The 20,360-nt window shown below is 45.2% G+C and overlaps 1 protein-coding gene across 2 annotated transcripts in view; it reads right to left on the bottom strand.

The window, feature by feature from the left end:
* The window catches only part of LOC137528924 (cytochrome P450 2A5-like), a 34,551-nt gene extending 15,193 nt beyond the window's left edge, over positions 1-19,358 (bottom strand). The window contains exons 1-4 of one of the 2 annotated variants that reach the window (XM_068250691.1): positions 19,286-19,358; positions 14,894-15,081; positions 8,453-8,615; positions 3,657-3,806 (exon numbers count right to left, since the gene is read on the bottom strand). In XM_068250691.1, coding sequence (XP_068106792.1) covers positions 3,657-3,806; positions 8,453-8,615; positions 14,894-15,073 — 493 coding nt within the window. In that variant the 5' untranslated portion in view covers positions 15,074-15,081; positions 19,286-19,358. The remainder of the gene's footprint in view (positions 1-3,656; positions 3,807-8,452; positions 8,616-14,893; positions 15,082-19,285) is intronic. The other variant, XM_068250692.1, reaches the window with a different exon arrangement.
* Between the last annotated feature and the right edge of the window lie 1,002 nt (positions 19,359-20,360).

The following is a 20,360-nucleotide window of genomic DNA, read 5'->3' as shown; positions in this document are numbered from 1 at the left end:
GAGCAACTGGCAGACCAACTGATCGAGCACCCGGCTGGGCCTTTGGCTGAGCTGTGGAGTACGATTCTGCTGGAACGGCAGACTGAGACTTTGCCGGAGCAGCTGGCAGGAGACTTGCTGAGACGTCTGGAGGACCCACTGCCGGACCAACTGACAGAGGTTCTGCCAAGCTGTCTGACTGGGTCACTGCCAAACTGACCAACAGGGACACTGCCAAGCCGACCGACAAGGATACTGCCAAATCTTCTGAAAGGGAAAACATTGGGCCGACGGACACTGGTACTGCTGAGCTTACAGACACTGGTACTGCTGAGCTGACTGGCACAGGCAGGGCTGAGGAGACTGGCACAGGCAGGGCTGAGGAGACTGGCACAGGCAGGGCTGAGGAGACTGGCACAGGCAGGGCTGAGGAGACTGGCACAGGCAGGGCTGAGGAGACTGGCACAGGCAGGGCTGAGGAGACTGGCACGGCTGAGGAGACTGGCACGGCTGAGGAGACTGGCACGGCTGAGGAGACTGGCACGGCTGAGGAGACTGGCACGGCTGAGGAGACTGGCACGGCTGAGGAGACTGGCGCTGGCACGACAGGAGTAACTGGCACGACTGAGGTAAGTGGTACAGGCAGAGCTGAGGTAACTGGCATAACAGGGACAGCAGGCTGGAGTGAAGATGGATTATGTTTCGGTAAAGATACAGTTTGTGGATCTGCGGAAACTGGCAACATAACTGTTGGAGTCTTTGCGGTGGTAACTGGAAGGATGGAGGCTGTAGGAAAATATTTCCGTTTGAACTTAGATTTTTGACTCAGTCTGGAAGCAGGGGTGAGTTTAACAAAGTCCTGATGTGCAGAAGAACAGGGCAGGTATGATGTAGGTAGCTGGAATGACCATGGAGTGGATCTAACCGCAGTTTGTAAAGGAGCAGTTCTTTTATGATTTTTGGATACAGGTAATTCCAAGTCCGTGGAACAGGTTACTGAGGACAGAGAGCATGTCTCTCCCTTGATGCCTGGGGCAGAATTAACAGGTGGTGTGCTCTGATAATCATAAGAATGAGACAAAATTCTTTGCCAAGCGATTACTAGACCAGAACCTGATTCATATTTACAAGTCTTGTGATCAACCATAGACTGGACAGCACGCATGCATGCAAATATATATGAATCCCCTTTTTCTAGATAGAACTCAAGAAATCGATCCCAGTCACTCTTAAGGTAACCATACATCTGATCAATCTGTTCAGGATGGAATACTGGATCAAAGCTGACAAACTTATTGCTGGAACTGACAGGGTTAACATTGGCTGCTGAATGCTGCACAAACTGACTACCAGAAAACTCAGAAGGATCTTTTTTATGCAAAATCTTTTTCCATTCATCAATCAAAGGAAGTACACGGTCAGACTTGCAAACATTCAGGTTCATCAGAGAAGTTGCAGATTTTATACATGCATCCAAAAATGTCTTTTCTTTTGTGGAATAGAATTCATTAAATGATTCCCAATCATACTTTAATTTATCATTTAGTGCATTAATTTCCCATCTACTGAATGGGGGATCCCAATCACTCTTAATGGGAGCTTGCAGATTACCCTGAGCATAATTGCAGGACTGAACTGTCTGTTTGGAAGTGACAGGAATATGATTAGTTTTAATTGGCTTGGTTTGGTTTATTACTGAAGAGGAGTTGTTATTGCAATAGACAGGCAGGGATCTAACTTGAGTCCAGGAGGTAGAAGGGTCTCTTACTGCAATTAGGGTTTGCAGAATCTGCAACAATGCTTGCATCTCAGATTCTGCAGAGTTGCCCTGCTGCATAAAAGATTTAACGTGCATAACAATTTGCATTAACTCTTCACGGGAATATGCTGACAATTCCTTATAACACTCATATTGGTCTTCCTCTGCTAGCAAGGAGTAGAAGTTATTGTGCTGAATAGTCCAATCAACTTCCATAGCTGAAACAAAAGAGATTCCAGTATTAATGGAAGTAGCAGGATTATGAGTGGGCTTGATTGAATCTGGTTAATTACTGGCCAGGATTTGGCTTGATTCAAAGGGGCAGCAGGACAATTAATGGGGCCTGATAAATTACCCGGAACATGCATTGTGGAATAAGCAACTGAATTTTGTTGGGCTTCAGAACAACATTCATGCAAAACCGACAAAAAGTCTTTTAAATCATAAGGAAAGGTTCTTTCATTACTCACAGACTGAACCCATGAAATCAGCTGCTGCAGATCCTCAAATGAATCGTCTGCAAACGTATAATAGCAAAGTTTCCTTTTGTCTCTTGCTAGAATAGCATATTCAGACAGGTGTTTTAAATCCATGTCAATCATGGCTGGAGAAACAGGATCTCAGACCTTTTCCTAGTGACAAATTGTTTTGGCTAGCTCTTCTGTTATAATTTGCATGGAGTTTGTGCGCTGCACCTGGAGCAAACAGAAACCAACGCACAAACCCGCAACCAGGCAGAGATGTCACTGTTTAGGAAAAGACTGCCAAACCAGGAGTAAATGAATAATAAGGATTTATTATTAAATGAAAATAAAGAAATACTGTGCATTCACCTCATGCACAGAAACAATCAGTATCAACTTGCAGGCAATGTATTCTACACACATACAACACACTGCATCAAAGAATACTGGCAGATATATACAATAAGCATACAAGGTATGAAAATCAGGGTTTATACAAGGACCTCTCTGCATAAGCGAGCTATGCAGAGTAGATCCAGTGTATAGAATTGTGTGCACACAGACCCTGGATCCAGAATAGTAATACAACATAAACCTAGGAATATATATACAAAATACAGATTACAATCGAGGAGGAGACACACGAATAGTCGGCAAGCAGAGGTCATACACAGGAGATCAAACAGTACAGTAATCGCTAGGCAAAAAGTAGTCGGTATACAAGCACAAGGTCAAAACACGGGAGATCAATACAGCAGGGAATCAAGGAACAAGGTAATCAGGAACAGGGAACTCCGGACAGGATGGCTAGGATCAGGAACAAAGAGCTAGCAAGTTCTGAGTGTTCAGGTGTGGCCTAAATACCATGCTGAAAGGCCATGTGACAGTCCAGGCCTCCTTCCTGTCTGTGAAGAGATCTCCAGAGAGTCCACCCTCTGCTGGTGGGCAGAGGAAAGTTCAGGCTGTAACTTCATAGAGGCTGGTGACATCTGCTGGTGAAGCAGAGGTAGTACATACAGGAATCTACCAGCAGATGCAGATTGTAACAGTAGTGTATTGCCTTTTGAGCTCCGATACAGCTTGTTGCCTTATAGCCTTGAGTAGCATGTTCTTCTTTGCTACGTTTGATCTGTAATTACAGTAGTGGTGGACTACAGGCACCAGCCATCTGTTTATATACCAGTTTTGCTCCAGTGAAGGAGTATTCATATATTCAAAAATAGGATTTCAATAGCAATGCTTCAAACACAGACACTCCAGACACTTCTCCAGCTATCGGAGGAATGCTCGTCTTCCTGCGTCATTGAGTATATAGTTTAAGCAATAATAAAAAAAAAAACCTCAATCTCAGTCTTTCTTTCATATATGCAGAGCCTTAGCCATCCATTCCACTTGGCCCTGAGCCTTATCAACCACAGTGATGGAGCTACTGGCATACAGAAGATCTCACCTACCTCCATTTTTCCTGAAAGCTTCTGCAAGGTAATGAGCCTCTTCCTGGATCCGCTCCTCAATGCCTCGCTTCCCCATTCCAAAATTCCTCAGAGTGGTGAGAGAGAAGCGTCTCATCTGCTTCCAGCGTTCGCCGTTACTTAAGGCCACACCTTCCATTATTCACAAGAAAAAAATCTTATCAGAATACTCTCTTATATTTGCATAGGCAGAATCAGGACAGTGCTGTTCCTTACTCTGATTCGTCCATCCCCTGTGTTTGTATGAGTAATCATGAAGCGCCTACCACCATGACAGTAGAGGGGGTTTCTTCTGAGAAGGGTCACCGGGGATGACCCAAGGGTAATCAAACTCACCCTCCATATGCCACCTCGGTTATTTTAGTCAAAAATTACTTTTGGGGTCAAACCCTGTAAACCCAGCCATACATTTCCTTCTTCTGTTTCAGATTATATTTGTCACATGTGGATGTTATATTTCTCAGAGAAAAAAATGATAGCATACTAAGTAAGGGATTGCCTGTTGGGGTAAAGTATGGTGGGTCCTGTGCTGCTATGGTAGCTATGAAGGCCTAACAGGAACTCCAAGCATGATGGCTAATGCAAAGCAAAAACTGTATGGAGTTGCTAGTCTCCCATTAAAAATCCTTCTTGGGTGGGGAAACAAGATACACAGCCTAGATGGGGAAAAAGAAACACAGCCTAGATATAGCAACTAGTACTGGGGTAACTCAGGGTTCACAACTAACACTGCTGTCTTGTGGTGGCAGTTGAATTCCAAAGGCAAAGGGAAGGAACCCTGATGGAAAATCAGCGTGCCTGTAAGCTTAAAGCGGACCCAAACCAAACATTTATTTTAATTCAAAATATTTAGTTGCACCACTCTGACACATATAAAGATAAATAAACACTCATTCAAGCCTATGAGCATTTCAGTGCATGCTTTTCACCCTTCTCTTTCCATAACTAGGTTTATACAGGTGGCAGCCATTAGCAATTCCTCCTTTGCCGGACACCACCTACTCCACAAGTCTGCCGGATTCTGTCCCGGCAATATGAAAGGAAGGGAGGGGTTCCTCCAATAAATGTAAAATATTTTATATTTGTCACCATGCAGCTGAAAAAAGGCTGCTATTTATTATTATAATTTAGAAAATAGATTTTATTTCTGAAATCTTGTATTTTTTATTTGGGTCCACTTTAAGGTGGCAACATCGGCCTACCACCAGAATTGGATGCTAAAGGTTAATAACCGACACACCATAAAGCAAAATATTACTGAAACTTAACTGAAGGATAGCGTAATATTATTAAAAAAACACATAAAATCTTGATTTTAATATTGCACTCCCAATGTGAAGGAAAGTGGCTACAGCCTGAGTTTTAGATCAGGCTCTGCCCCGTGTGTCACACATCTGCCTCAGGTGTTTGCATTATTTTGCTCTGTAGGGAAGGCTCATAAGGAAAAGGCAAACCATCCCAAATCATTTCCTACACAAATGTTAGTAGGATTTGCAGGCCTGCAGAAAGTGTAATTGGATGGGGAACTGATAAGAATAAATTTGTACTTTATACTTTAGCAAGCGTTTCAACATCCAGCTTATGTCACTTACTTAAACAGGAACTCCAGTGAAAATAATGTAATAAAAACAGTGCTTCATTTTTACAATATTTGTGTATAAATGATTTAGTCAATGTTTGCCTATTGTAAAATCTTTTAAATCCCTGGTTTGCATTCTGTCATGTATTACATGGTGACATTTTTACTGTTGGCAGGTGATGTAGCTGCTGCATGCTTTTTTGGCAGTTGGAAACAGCTGTAAACAGCTATTTCCCACAGTGCAACAGGGTTCACAGACAGCAAACTGCCAGGAGTACGTACTCAGAGTTTCTCGTGGGAGGGGTTTCACCACAATATCAGCCATGGTCTGTTTGTGAAAAGGAATAGATTTCTCATGTATAAGGGGGTATCAGCTACTGATTGGGATAAAGTTCAATTCTTGGTCGGAGTTTCTCTTTAAATCAGAGATGAATTGAGAAACAAGTGCACAACTTCAGGGATAATAATACTTTCTTTGAGTGTCCTCTCACACAAACAGCATCACGTCACGGTAATCTCTTCTGCCACTTTCCCACAACAGCTTATGGCAGTGGCCATTCTTGCCTACGGTGCGACGCGATAGATGTGGTCTGCTTCATGCAGAAACTGCAGTGCACTGGCAAGAAGTGCAGGCAGGACTGGGCGGAGCATGACTCTATGGGACTCAATGGCACTGCAAACAATCTTTATAGATTATTACGGTGGTGGTGTGGCGTGGGAATGGACGTGACTTCCTTCCTTCTTGGAAGTAAGCATGTCACTAAGCTGGGGGAGGGGTTAAGCTGTCTGGCGCAGGAAACAAAATACAGGCAATAGTGCGGTGCGATAGGGTACTTATGCCACCTGTCAATTGCACCACACGTGTGAAACTACCCTAAAGAGAATCTGAATTGAGAGGTATAATATGGAGGCTTCCATATTTGTTTCCCTTTAAACAATACCAATTGTCTGGTAGTCCTGCTGATCGTTGTAGCATCAGTAGAGTCTGAATCATACCTGAACCAAGCCAGAAACACCTGATCTGTTGCATGCTTATTCAGGGCCTATGGCTGGAAAAAAATAGAGGCAGAGGATCAGCAGGACAGCCAGGGAACTGGTATTGGTTAACATTAAATATGTCAGCCTTCATATCACATGCACTTCAGTTTTAAGAGGTTTCCTACTTAAAACAAATTCAAAGTCTGTCTGCTTTGTACTTAGCAGTGCCAACTAGTGGCCCAACAAATGGAGATGAAAAGCACATTCTGTGTAGTAACAGAGTAACATATAGCTAGTGGTCGGAGGAATTGGTAATGTTGAATGTAAACAAAGAATGTTACAGACCCTGGTCCCTGAGAATGTGAGGAATCAGGTGAAGGGATTGATGGAACCCGGTTTTAGATAACTGCACGTTTATAAGTATAGTTATCTTTTAAAGCAAACCTGTGACCTAAAGTAAAAGTTAGATACTTACCTCGATAGAGGGAAGCCTTTGGATCTTCCCATGTTCTTCTCCAACAACAACGAAACATCTACAAAGCGCATCTGAAACATCTGGACCCAAAACGCATAGGCTTGTCTCAGATCAGTACATAGTGATGTGTACAGAGTAAAAAGTTATGTGATCATAAATGCCAGACTAAACAGATGGCTTTTCAGTTTTGATTTAAACGTGTCCAGGGTTGGACCTGTCTCGATTAAGTTTGGCAAGGCATTCCACAGGGTAAGGGCAGCATGACAGAAAGCTCTGGCTCCAAAGGTTTTTAGTTGGACTCGGGACTTGGTCAAGTTATTGGATTCTTTTGACCTGAGGTTGTGGGAGGTGTGCCTTCAGGTATGCAGGGCCTAGGTTGTGTAGGAATTTGAATGTTAGCATGCCAATTTTCAAAAGGATTTTTCATTTTGGGGGTAGCCAGTGTAGTGAGCAAAGGATTTGTGTTATGTGGTAATGGTGGGGTTGGCTTGTTAACAGTCTTGTGGCAGCATTCTGTACCAGCTGCAGGCAGTGTAGGTCTTTATTTGGAAGGCCTGCATAGAGGGCAATGTAATAGTCCAGCTGTGATGTGATGAAGGTGTGAACTAGTGTTGGAAGTTCCTCTGAGGGAATGAGGTGTTTAATTTTTGCAATATTTCTTAGGTGAAACAAGGAGTGTTTCACAACAGCTGAATTTGATTTCTGAAGTTTCATTCCCCATCAATCAGCAAAGCCAAGCTGCGCACAGTGTTGGAGCTAGTAAGGTCGGAGTTCCCTACCCTCAGTGGTGTTGACTGTGTCTGGAGCATCTTTTCTGCTAGTCGCTGGATCTTCCGATGACAAGAACCTCCCTTTTGTCAGCATTTAATTTAAGTCAGCTTTTATTCATCCACTCCTGAAGCTCAGCTAAGCATGTGTTTATTTTTGGAATATGGGGTGTGTCATGTCAGGTTTGAATGACAAATATAGCTCCAGATGCCTCCTGGATGCTAGGACCCCATGGAAGTTTGTGTGAACGAGTGTGGCCTTTGTCTAAAAAAAATGAGTCTGACCGGGTTCATACTACTGCACAGGCACGTCAACAAGGGCTTGATGACGGCCTTTCAGCCCCGGGTTGCCCATGAGGCGGAGTGAGGTGGGTTCCTCAGGCAGCAGAAGTGGTGGTAGCGCACCGCCTGGCCATGGGGGGTTGCGATAAGCTGGTAGAGATGGCCCGACCCTCCAATTTTCGGTTCGCGCGAACTTTCGCGAACCGCAATAGACTTCAATGTGGATGCAAACTTTGAAAACTATTGGTGCTGAAATAATCTGATTTTCATGCAGAAATCCATTTGGTTGTTTTTTGTAAGCCTCTGATTGGTGCAAAAATTCCTATTTTCATGCAGAAATCCGGTTGTTTTCACTTTAAGGGGCTTCCTTGTGATTGGCGTACAAAAATCCGCATTCCGCCGGAATTACGCATAGCAATTACGAAATTCCGTCGGAACAGTATAGCAATTCTGTTTCGATGTGACGGAACGGAACCACCAAATTCCGGCCGGAATTGCGGAAAACGGAATTCTGCGGAATGCGGTGAGCATCCCTAGTAAAAACCATTTCATCAGCATTTTGTTAAATTTGATGGAGAATATAAACAAATGATTATTTTACACATATTAGCATTGCTCCTAGTCCTGTCATGTTACAGTATTATTATTTATATTAACTATTTTAACAAAAACATGACAATATTTCAGTAGAACTCACCATAATCTTTGAAAATCAAAAAGGCTAATTCCATGCTTGCCCTGGCAGTGAAGGCATCACTGCGGTCTACTAAGGCCTCCTTCACACATTCATAACCCGATAGCACCACCATTGGGTCATTAGCCATGTATATAGTGAATACTGGTCCATACTGCTTACTCAGCTGAAACAAAAAGTGAAATAATGCTAACAACTTAGCAGGACAATAGTTTTATGTTTTAAACAACTTCTATAATTAAAGCTCCCAATAAGTCAAATATTTTAAAGCCCATATCTCCCCTCTTCCCTATTTTTAGTGTGCTAGGATGTGAAATAAGTCTTAAAAATGAATAACGGTGCAAACCATGTGACCGTTTTCAGTTAGTCATCTCACTAAAGGTGGCCATACATGGTACAGTTTTTTCATACAATCTTACCATTTCTATGTAGTATAAGGGTACATTAAGTGAATATACTGAAAGGATACATTTAGACAAGACAAGACAAATAACATTTATATTGCGCTTTTCTCCTTGCGGACTCAAAGCGCCAGAGCAGAGCAGCAGCCACTAGGGCGCGCTCTATTGGCAGTAGCAGTGTAAGGGAGACTTGCCAAAGGTCTCCTACTGAATTAGTGCTGGCTTACTGAACAGGCAGAGCCGAGATTCGAACCCTGGTCTCCTGTGTCAGAGACAGAGCCCTTAACCATTACACCATCAGCCAACTGCAGTTCCCTTATATTACATAGAAATGGTAAGATTGTATGAAAAAATTGTACCATGTATGGCCACCATTATATTATAAATGCAAAAGTTTGGCAGTTTGGATGTTTGTTACTCGATCACGCAACAATGGCTGAACGGATTTGAATGAAATTTGGCACACCCATAGTACATTACCTGGAATAACCTATAGGATACTTTTTATCCCCATAACCAAAAAGTGGGTGGAGACAAATACAAATTTCACTGGGAAAATGTAAACTGCAGCCATTCTTACACCGTTAATGGTAGGGTTCTCAAAATTTGCACAGTTGGTCACTGGGTGACTGGGATTGATATTCAGAAAAAAGGGTGGAACCTACAAACATGGGCATTCCTAGGGTCCTTGGAGATTGGGGGCATCTGTGGGAACCAGGTGGTGGGTATATGCGGCGTGCAAAGTGCACCGCAGCAAAAAAGGGCGTGGCCATGCAGTGAGTGGGTGTGGCCATGGGTGGGGCCAAATGTACATGAACTTAGCAGCAGTGTAAGCTACAGATAACAGGCCTGCCCATCTAAATAATGGATGGAGCCCCCTGTCCTTTATTTAGATAATTTACAATCAGTATAGGCATAGATCAAAAATGTATACGCACATACAATTTTGATTGGTCAATCACTGACCAATTTTACCAACCCCATGCAGCAAGTGGGCCAACAGACAATGAATTTGATGAACAGAGCTAAAATTGGCTAATCAAAATTGTATGTGTGTACCAGGCTTTACAGCTAATACTGTACATACTGAAAGTAGCAGGGATCAGCATACAATACAGCTGGTTTACAATCAGTAAAGGCACAGTACACACTGGAGGTAGATCAGCACACAGTGCAGGCACTAGAGAACAGCTTATACTGTACATGCGGTAGGCAGCAAAGATCAGCACATTGCAGCTAGCGCGCCGAAAAATATGAGGGTTATGTTGTAAAGCGAGCCGCGCCGAAAAATGGGTGTGGCCATGGACCAGAATGTGGGTGTGGTCATAGGTGGAGACAAATTTACATGAACTTAGCAATGGTGGGACATTAGATTAGGACAGTGGTAGCGAACCTTTTGGAGGCGGAGTGCCCAAACTGCAACCCAAAAGTCACTCTATCGCAAAGTAGAAACAGCAATTTAAACTAAATACTGTATAAACGTTTTAACTCATACATGAACATTATGGAAAATACAAGTTGAAAACAAACTGTGAAGATAAACAATTTCATCCATCCTACTCCTGAAAAAATGTATTCAATTTTTTTTAGAACCTCCCAGTTTTATTTTCTGTTTTAAAAAGCTAAAAAAGTAGGTTTAATGCTATTGTCTCATATGATGATGATTCAGCTTTTCCCATAGTCTCGCAGTTAGCAATCATGTGACCCCCAACAAGACAAATTCAGCAATCATGAGGCCCCTATCAAGACAAATTCAGCAATCATGAGGCCCCCAACAAGACAAATTCATCAATCATGAGGCCCCCAACATGACAAATTCAGCAATCATGAGGCCCCCAACAAGACAAATTCAGCAATCATGAGGCCCCCAACAAATCATGAGGCCCCAAACAAGACAAATTCAGCAATCTTGAGACCCCAGATATTTGTACTAATTAAATCACAGTGTGCAACTTGTGCATGGCAATCTTACTGCAGATTGGTGAATCAGGGCCATTGCTGGAACCATTCTGATGATGGGCTAATCGACATACCGACAATTGGCAATAGCTTATCAGTTAATTTGCATCTGTGTACATTTATTAGCTGCTACTTAAAGGGATACTTAAGCCTGGAATAAAAAAAAATCAGTTTTACTCACCTGGGGCTTCTACCAGCCCCCTGCAGCCGTCCCGTTCCCTCGCAGTCATTCACAAATCCTCCTGTCCCCCGCCACCAGCTAGTTTAGTTTCGCCAACAGGCTCGACCATACATAGCCTTCTTCGTGTTCCCGTCCACAATAGCGTCCTGCACCTGAGCAGGATGCTATTGTGGACGGGAACGCAAAGAAGGAGATGCATGGCCAGGCCGGCACAGGTGCAGTGAGTATGTTGGCCGAAAACTAAACTAGCTGGCAGACAGGAGGATCCGTGAGTGACTGCGAGGGCACACGACGGCTGCAGGGGGCTGGTAGAAGCCCCAGGTGAGTAAAACTGACTTTTTTTATTCCAGGCTTCAGTATGCCTTTAAAGCAAATCTGAAGTAAAATTAAAAAAAAGTCAGATACTTACCTACAGAGAGGGAAGACTTTGGATCCTGTAGAGCCTTCCTGTTCTTCTCAAGATCCCCGCGTTCCAGCGCTGTCCCTGAATCAGACTTGCTGCCTCCAGGAGCCCTTGGAAGCATTTGTGTCCCCAAGTGCTTCTGAACAGGGCTTCTGCTGGTAGCCCTCTGATTGGCTGCTAGCAACGAAAAAAAGACACGGCACTCAGGAGCTGTGTGCAGCAACAAGCTGTATTGAAGCAGACAGTACACCTTCAATACAGCTTGTTGCTGCACACAGCTCCTGAGTGCCGTGTCTTCCTTTCGTTGTTGCCTGTTCGTTTGCAGGTGTGGTGGACCTGCATGACACTGAGCACCGGCTGGCCAACTTATTGTTGGTTATACCCAAGGTGAGGTGATTTCCTTGTTCCTGTTGTATGATTGGCTAGGGCTTCTGCTGGTAGCCCTCTGATTGGCTCAATGACGTCCTGGACATCATCTACTTAGTTACAGTATCTCAATAGTCGGATTTCTGCGGATATACGCAGATATCCGCATTGCCACCCAACTATTTGCAGATAGCTATCCGGATTTCCACAGAAGTCCGAATCGGATAGCTGGATATCCGGGTTACCAGGATATCCGGAATCTGGATGAGCAGCACGCTGCCTGCTGGCCAGCTATTAGCCTTAGCTAGCTGCAGTATAGGTTAGGTTAGAGATTAGGGAATAGGATTACTGTGCTATTGTGTAGTTAGTACTGTAATACTGCAGTCAGTGCTAGTAGTTGTTAGAGTAGTAGTACTACTGTGTTAGCTTACTACAGAACTGCTGTGCTGATGAGCAGTGCCAGTGTGACAGTTAGTGGCTTATCCTCTGCTGTCACTGGGCATGTGGCACTTGGCACGTGGCCCTTGGCACTTTGCACTTGCCACGTAGCACTTTGCACATGGCAGGTGGCACTTTGCACATGGCACTTTGCATGTGGCAGGTGGCACTTGGCACATGCCACATGCAAAGTGCCACGTGCCAAGTGCAAAGTGCCACGTGCAAAGTGCCACGTGCTAAGTGCCACATGCCAAGTGCCACGTGCCAAGTGCCACTGCCAAGTGCCACATCCGGCATGCTCCTGGCAGACGTTACACCTGCTGCTGCTGCATTGCCCTGCTCCTGCTGCCTTTGCTGCTCCTACTGCCAGGGTGCCACAAGCCACTGCTGCTGTGCTGATACCACCTATATTTAACCCAAAACACAATTGCTGTGGGCTGCATAATTTTTTGGAGGTGTCTGGGCTGAAAACTGCCATGTCCCAGTTGTGCGGTTGGACTTTGGACACAATGTGGGCTGCACGACCGCTGTCTGGAACCTAGTCCTGATGTTAATTGACAGCCAATTTTTTTTTTTTGGGGGGGGGGGATTTTAAGTCCCCACATCATCAATTAGTGTTTCCCTTTAAAAAATAATGATGCTACATGCCTCATTTACCCTAAAAAACGTTTTTAATGCAATTTAAAGGCCACTTTTTCTATCCAGATATCCGAATTTGCCCGGATACCCCGGATACTGGGGTTGGAAATCCGATTCGGATCAGAAAATTTTGAACTCGGATATCCGACCCGGATCGGATATCTGGGTATCCGGATCCAATCCGGATTTTGAAAAGGGGTATAAGAGCAGTGCTGCTTCTGAAGACGGGTGGCTCCATACTGCGCATGCACAAGTGCGCGTGAGAGTGACCCATCTTTGGAAGCACTCAGGAACGGGAGTGCTTCTGAGGTTCCTCAATGGTGTAATAGATCAGTTGCTCAAATGAATGAAATGGGTTACAGCGCTGGAACAAAGGGACAGTGATACAAACATAAAGGCTCTACAGAATACATAGCCTTCCCTCTCCAAAGGTAAGTTTGTGATTACCCCCTGCATATCACTGGTGCAAGCTGGACTGATAAAGTGAACCTGTTTCAAACATGACCCACTGCTCACTAAGGGTAAGGCTGCATTGTTTACAAGTTTACAAAATGTGTGCAGTGCTGGTAGTGAAAATGAAGTGCAGAAAGCAGTGGCGTAAATAAGGAACCTGGGGCCCCAGTGTGAGTTTTACTTGGGGCCCCATGCACTCTATTGATATGGAGCCCCAACACCTACCAAGGACAGCTGCAGTGTCAGAGAGGTGTAAGTAAGGATTACCACAATGCAATGCACATATAGAGGTGTCCATTACCAGAATAGTACCAATAAAAAACTAATAAGATGGATGATGGAGGGCCCTCAGTGGGCCCCTCTGGTCCAGGGGTCCGGTGCAGTCGCAATCTCTGTATCCCCTATTGCTATGCCACTTGCAGAAAGTTATCACTGATTGTAAAGCAGTCTATATCCTGGCACATGGACTACAACTGCATTTTTGACAACAACCACTTGACCACCCATCAGCCTCTGCACTGAAGTAGTGGCTAGCTTAAAGAGGAACTCCAGTGAAAATATTATAATAAAAAAGTGCTTCATTTGTACAATAATTATGTATAAATTATTTAATCAGTGCTTGCCCATTGACAAATCTTTCCTCTCCCTGATATACATTCTGACATTTATCACATGGTGACATTTTACTGCTGGCAGGTGATGTCAGCGGAAGGAGATGCTGCTTGCTTTTTTGGCAGTTGGAAACAGCTGTTATTTCCCACAATGCAACAAGGTTCACAGACAGGAAACTGTCAGGAACATGGTGCTGACATCACACTGTAGGAGGGGTCACAACAATATCAGCCATACAGAGTCCCCTGATAACCTGTTTGAGAAAAAGTAAAGATTTCTGGTGGGAAAGGGGGTACCAGCTACTGATTGGGATAAAGTTCAATTCTTGGTTACAATTTCTCTTTAAACTCAGATCTGGGGGGGGGGGGGAGGGGGGGGGAGGGGGTTAAAGGGATGTGGTTGTGCCTCCCAAGTCTATAATCTATAAAGGACCGAGAAGGATCCCCAGACTTCAGATGAGTTTGTAAAAAGCCTGATAACTTAATTGCAAAAATCCACAAAAAGACATAGACATCCACAAGATCAAACAAACAAACACGGAGCGTATGTGTTTCCTTCACTTAATATGTTGTGTGATGTATCAACACTAAATAATGTCAGCAGAACTATAATACTGAAAAAGAGAATCTTTGCCTTTGTTTGTAAAAGTACTGTAACCATAGCAGTGCTGTACATGTATATTTTCAATGTAACGATATTACATTATTTCTCCATTTCAGCTTGCACCACGTTTGAAATTCCAAAACTGACTGTAGGCTCAGATTGTACAATTATTGCAAGCATGGAATCTGCATGCAGTACAGCCTGCCCAGAACTTTTCATCTTGCTGGATAAGTAAATACCTTCACAGGGCAAGAGCATAAATGCATTAATCCTAAGACTGCAGAGATGAAATTATGCTTGTGATTAGTCCTTCCAATATACAGAGCTGAAGTTTAGATTCACTTTAGAGTCACCATTCACTTCAGTACAGTCCATACTTTCATGCTCACCTTTACCAAAGACTGTGGCATTTCCTTGGTGCTCATGTGCATTATGGTGCCCAGTATTGGCAGTGGAGGAGGACCTGGAGGCATGTTCTTCCACCTCATTTTCCTCTTCTTGGTAAAGAAGTAGACAATGAGACTGATGCACACAGCCAGCAGGAGAGTCCCAGTTATCCCCATCGCCATTGTCTGGTCTGAGTGAAAGAAAAGCCATAGAGGAATTACACATTGTGAAACTAGCTGGGTGTCATCGTACAGGCCATCATTATTTCTCACGTGAGTGTCATCAGGGCTGGCGCTACCATAGGGGCAAAGGGCGCAATCACCCCAGGGCCCCAGCATCCATAGGAACCCCCAAGTGACCCCATCACCCTACTAAAATGTGTCTGAGCTACCTGCCCCCCGCACTCCCTCTGCCCCCGCAGCAATATGGAGACAGTGGGGATGAGTGTACACTCACCTTGTCAGAGTTCACGGGGGCCCCAGGTTACGTTTGCCCCGAGACCCGATTGTAGCTAGGACCGGCCCTGAGTGCAATGTACAGAGGTTGTGGGATTTTTTGGTAAGCACTTTACCTATGAGTCATCCATTATCCATTCCATTATTTTTCTCAAGTGATATAAGGTTTACCTTATATACTTGCGAATAAGCCTCATTTTTCAGCACACAAAATGTTCTGAAAGGTTACCCCCTCGGCTTATATGCAAGTTACTGGAGCAGAAAGGATGGTGGAGCAGGTTTTGTTACTGGCAGAGGAGCGTAAGGATCTTGCACTAGTGATCTCTTGCCAGCTGGCTCCCTGCTGTGTCCCGCATCCCCTGCAACATGGTGTGTAGAGTGCTCTGCTCAAGACTACCTGTGTCCCCTGGCTTGTGGAGTGGAGCGTGCAAGCAACATGTCATCGGTGCAATGGTCGGGGATTCTTCCTGTGTGGCACTCGCTGTTTCCCTTATATTTATGACGCCATCTAGTGGCGTCTTGAGACACAGCTGTATCATCCTTGGGGCACATCTAGCTATGGGGAGGGGTGGTAATTTGTACTGGGAGCACATCTGACTATTGCAAAGGAAGGGGGCTTATACACGAGTCATTCACTTTTCCTGGTTTCTGAGGGAAAAGTGGATACCTTGGCTTATATGCGGGTCGGCTTATATGCGACTATATACAGTAAATCCCTCTAGGAGATTGGCCTTGTCCCCCAACCCCCACCGCCGCGATATGGCCCCCGAGGTTAGCGAAAATATTTGTTGTTAACTTTGAGGTAAACACAGGGGAGAGGAATTCCCTGTTCAAAACGCAAGCCAGGGGCGTTCATATAGGGTTTCCTGAGCCACGCCCTCTGCCGATCCCCGCCTCCCTGCAAGCTATGAGAGACACACAATCTCTCAGTGCAGCATTGTGACCTATAGGTCACGAAAGTGAAAGTGGGCCATTGCGGGCCACAGGAGAGGTGGTTTTTGCGGCTACCTAATCCGCTCAGCCCCGCGGATCAGGTAGCCTTTTTTTTTTTTCATTTTTTTAACCCACCTCGGGCACTCTTTAAGGCCCCGTTCACATTACAAACGCGGACGGGCACGCACGCGGAAAGCAACGCGTACGAACGCACGCCATCCGCGTTTGTATGCGTTGCGTGGCTGATCCCATCACTGAAAAGTGAATGGGACAGCCACAAGTTTTGGCAAAAAATGCGTGCAGCATGCGTTCCCGGACCGCACAGGTCCGGAACGCATGCAGTGTGAACATCAGACAGTGCACTCTATGCACTGTCTGATGTTGTGCGTGTTGGCCACCTGCACGCGTTTCCAAAACGCGGCTGGAAACGCATGCAGTGTGAACGGGGCCTAAAACAAGCATACATATTTATGAAATTGTGACTTCATAAGTAAGCAGCATCTTGATGTACAAGCACAGAACATATATGCAAGTCACATGTTAACACTGGAGCCAATAGTTCTTCTCCCTTTGAAGCTGCAGGCACTGGCGTAACAATAGGGAATGCGACCCCTGCCGTCGCGGGGGGGGGCCCGGGGCCCCCCTAGGGCCCGCTCGGGGACTTTTTGGGGGCAGGAGGCGTCGCAGCATAAGAGGAGAGCTGTGGCCGCAGATCGGTAGGGAGGGGGGAAATTCCCCCCCCCCCTCCCTCACCTCGGGCTCTCCTCTTAGCGCTCCCCTCCTGCAATCAATCATTGGTGGTGCTCGTGGCAGCCGCGGCGGCGGTGGCAGGCAAGCTGAGCACATGCCTCCTTCTGGCCGGAGGTCTCCGATCACTAAGTGCTTTATAGGAAGTTCCATAAAGCACTTAGTGATCGGAGACCGGCCAGTAGGAGGTATGTGTTCAGCTTCCCTGCCACCGCGGCTGCCACGAGCACCACCAATGATTGATTGCAGGAGGGGAGCGCTAAGAGGAGAGCCCGAGGTGAGGGAGGGGGGGGGGGGATTTCCCCCCTCCCCACCGATCTGCGGCCACAGCTCTCCTCTTATGCTGCGACCCCTCCTGCCCACAAAAAGTCCCCGAGCGGGCCTTGGGGAGGGGGGGGGAGAGGGGAATATTTTTTTGCAGGGGGGCCCGGGCTTTCTAGGTAAGCCCTTGGCTGCAGAATTGTACTTAATCAGAGCGTAGGGACTGTACAGTGTCACATTTCCATGAAATCCTTAAAAGTAGGCAAAAGCAAGATGTCATTGGATAAATTCCTTGTTAAAGCCACACACAAATAAAGGTTGGTTTGAGCCAACAGATATGAATGATTCTTTAATACTTTTAGCCATAGACCTTGAACAAGCATGCAGATCAGATATTTCTGACAAAAATCTGGCAAGTTTAGCTGCATGCTTATTGCAGATATGTGATTCGGACACTACTCATGCCAGAATGAACAGCAGGACTGCCAGAGAACTAGTATTGTTTAAAAGGAAATGAATATGGCACGCAGCCTCCATATCCCTATCACTTCAGGTTCCCGTGAAATCTTGCTCAGTTTAAAGTAAACCAGAGATGGTAATATAGAAAGATTTGATGCCGTACTTACCGAGGGCTTCCTCCAGCCCCATAAGCAGTGCTGAGTCCCTCGCCGTTCATCCGCAATCTGCCCTGGTAACTGTCTCAGTTGCGTAAGTCGGGGTCTTCTGCGAACTGCGGAACTCGGGAGGACAACGAGGGACTTAGTACTGCTTATTGGGCTGGAGGAAGCCCCGGGTAAGTATCAAATCTTTCTATATTACTGTCTCTGGTACACTTTAAAGTAAACCAGAGCTGTAAAAAAATAAAGATTTGAGACTCATCTGAGTCCCATGCATTCTCCCGCAGTCTGTGGTTCAGCCGCAATCAACCCCTGTAATAGGCTTAGTCGCATCAATCTGGGTCTACTGCACATGCACGGGAGGCCCGCGCAGAACCCGACCTAACCAGGTCGGGTTCCGGGTCTGCGTCTTCTGCGCTCCACCGCGCGGGTCACGTGGTCAGGCTGACGTCATCAGGACGGTGCTGAGCAGGCGCAGTAGTTCTGCGACCCGGATCTGGCGAGGTCGGGTTCTGCAGCGGAGAAGACCGGGAGCCTCCGGAGCTGCGGCGCGGCGAGGGCACAGGACGGCTGCCATGGGATGGAGGAAGCAACAGGTAAGTGGATCTTTTTATTTTATTTTTTTTGCTTGGACACTTTAAGACCTGGTTCACAATGCAGGAGCTTTTTTAGCGCTAGTAGTGTGAAAGGCTCTTGGTAATGCAATGCTATGGGGAATTTTTAGAAAATCACATAGATCAAGTGAGAACACACATATATTGTAGCATTACATTAGCAAAAGCTTTTAAAATCACAGTGTTTAGAAAAAGCTCTTGCGGTGTGAACCAGTCTTTACATTCAGGCCTGAGACACACTGCAGAATGCTTTTTGATCCGTCAGTGCGGCATTTGGGTTTTAAAAGCAAAATACGCTCATATGGACTTTGCCCCGATTTTACAGCGATTTTTATGCCTTGTCAATGGGAGAGGTTTTTTTGTTGTTTTGAAATGCAGGGCGGACAGATCAAAAAGTGCTCTGCAGTATGGGCCTGTTTCCACTACGCGCAGATTCTGCATGCAGAAAACTGACTCCAATGAATGCCTATGGGCCTGTTTCCACTGAACACAATTTTTCTGATGCAGATTTCCCATAGGCATTTATTGGAGTCAGTTTTCTACATGCAGAATCTGCGTGTAGTGGAAACAGGCCCTTAGTCTCGGGCCTCAAAGGGATTACTGGTACATAATTGGCTGGAGAGCAAACGCACAGAGTGAGGAGACACTGAATATTACTCTTGAGTGAAAACAGTTGATTCCCTTGCAGCTGGTATACTTTTCAGTACTGACATCCCCTTGCATTTGATTCTGGTAATTTGAAAGTGGTTATGTTGTACAATACTCACAGTGCAAGAAACAGTTCCTCAATCCTCACCACAGCGGCCTCAGTGTAAGCAGTCAGGCTGTGTTAGTTCCTGGGTGAAAAGTCTACTAGTCCATATAAGGAAGTAACAGGAAAAGAAATCTCTGTACTATAGCGAGGAGGGTTGAGCTATCTGCACAGCTACAGTGAGAATAGCTCTATAATGTACAGCAACAAGTAACATTTCAGACCATACATGTATTTAATAAACAACATAATAAACAGTACCATCCATAAAATAAACTTGGTGAATTAGAAATGTGAGATGACCTGCTTGTGGCAAAGTGACCATGTAATGCAGTCACAATCGCTCAGCATTTTTGCTAGTGTTTTTTAAAGCAATTTCAGAAGCGTTTTTTGTAGCAATTTTATTTCAATACTAGTGATTGCAAAAGCAATTATGATTGATTAACAATTTAAGTTCTACAAGGAATTTTGGGTAAGCTGGTGGTTACTGGGTAGCACAAGAGCTGCAAAACTGCTTTTAAATTGATATGTATGGAGATTGAATAGCGATTTTGCAGTGCTTCTATCCTTAATTTCAACATCGCTGCTATGCGTTCCCATCACTACCGCCGATCGTGCCACTCTGCACCTGCCGCGGCTCACTCACCCTGCTGTCTCTATGACAGTAGGGTTCCACGAGCCGGGCAGGAGTCGATTTCATTGGCTCCTGACCCTGTCATCACTGTGAGCCAATCTCATTGGCTGACTGGCTCACAGAGCTCTGCTGTCATAGAGACGGCAACGAGGGTGGGCTAAGTCGACGAGTGAGCGGCGGTAGCGGCTATTCTGTGTGGTGTGACATCAGCGAGCCCCTTCTCTTTGTACCAGCTGTCTCCAGAGACTGCTGGTACTGAAGTGGTTAAAGAGACACTAAAGCGGAAAAAAAATTATGATATTATGATTTGTATGTGTAGTACAGCTAAGAAATAAAACATTAAGATCAGATACATCAGTCTAATTGTTTCCAGTACAGGAAGAGTTAAGAAACTCCAGTTGTTATCTCTATGCAAAAAAGCCATTAAGCTCTACGACTTTCAAAGTCGTGGAGAGGG

The sequence above is a fragment of the Hyperolius riggenbachi genome, chromosome 8 (genome assembly GCF_040937935.1).
Source record: "Hyperolius riggenbachi isolate aHypRig1 chromosome 8, aHypRig1.pri, whole genome shotgun sequence".
In the NCBI taxonomy this organism is placed as follows: domain Eukaryota; kingdom Metazoa; phylum Chordata; class Amphibia; order Anura; family Hyperoliidae; genus Hyperolius; species Hyperolius riggenbachi.
Note: the sequence above shows the minus strand (reverse complement) of the source record. Positions and strands in the feature narration are given on the sequence as shown.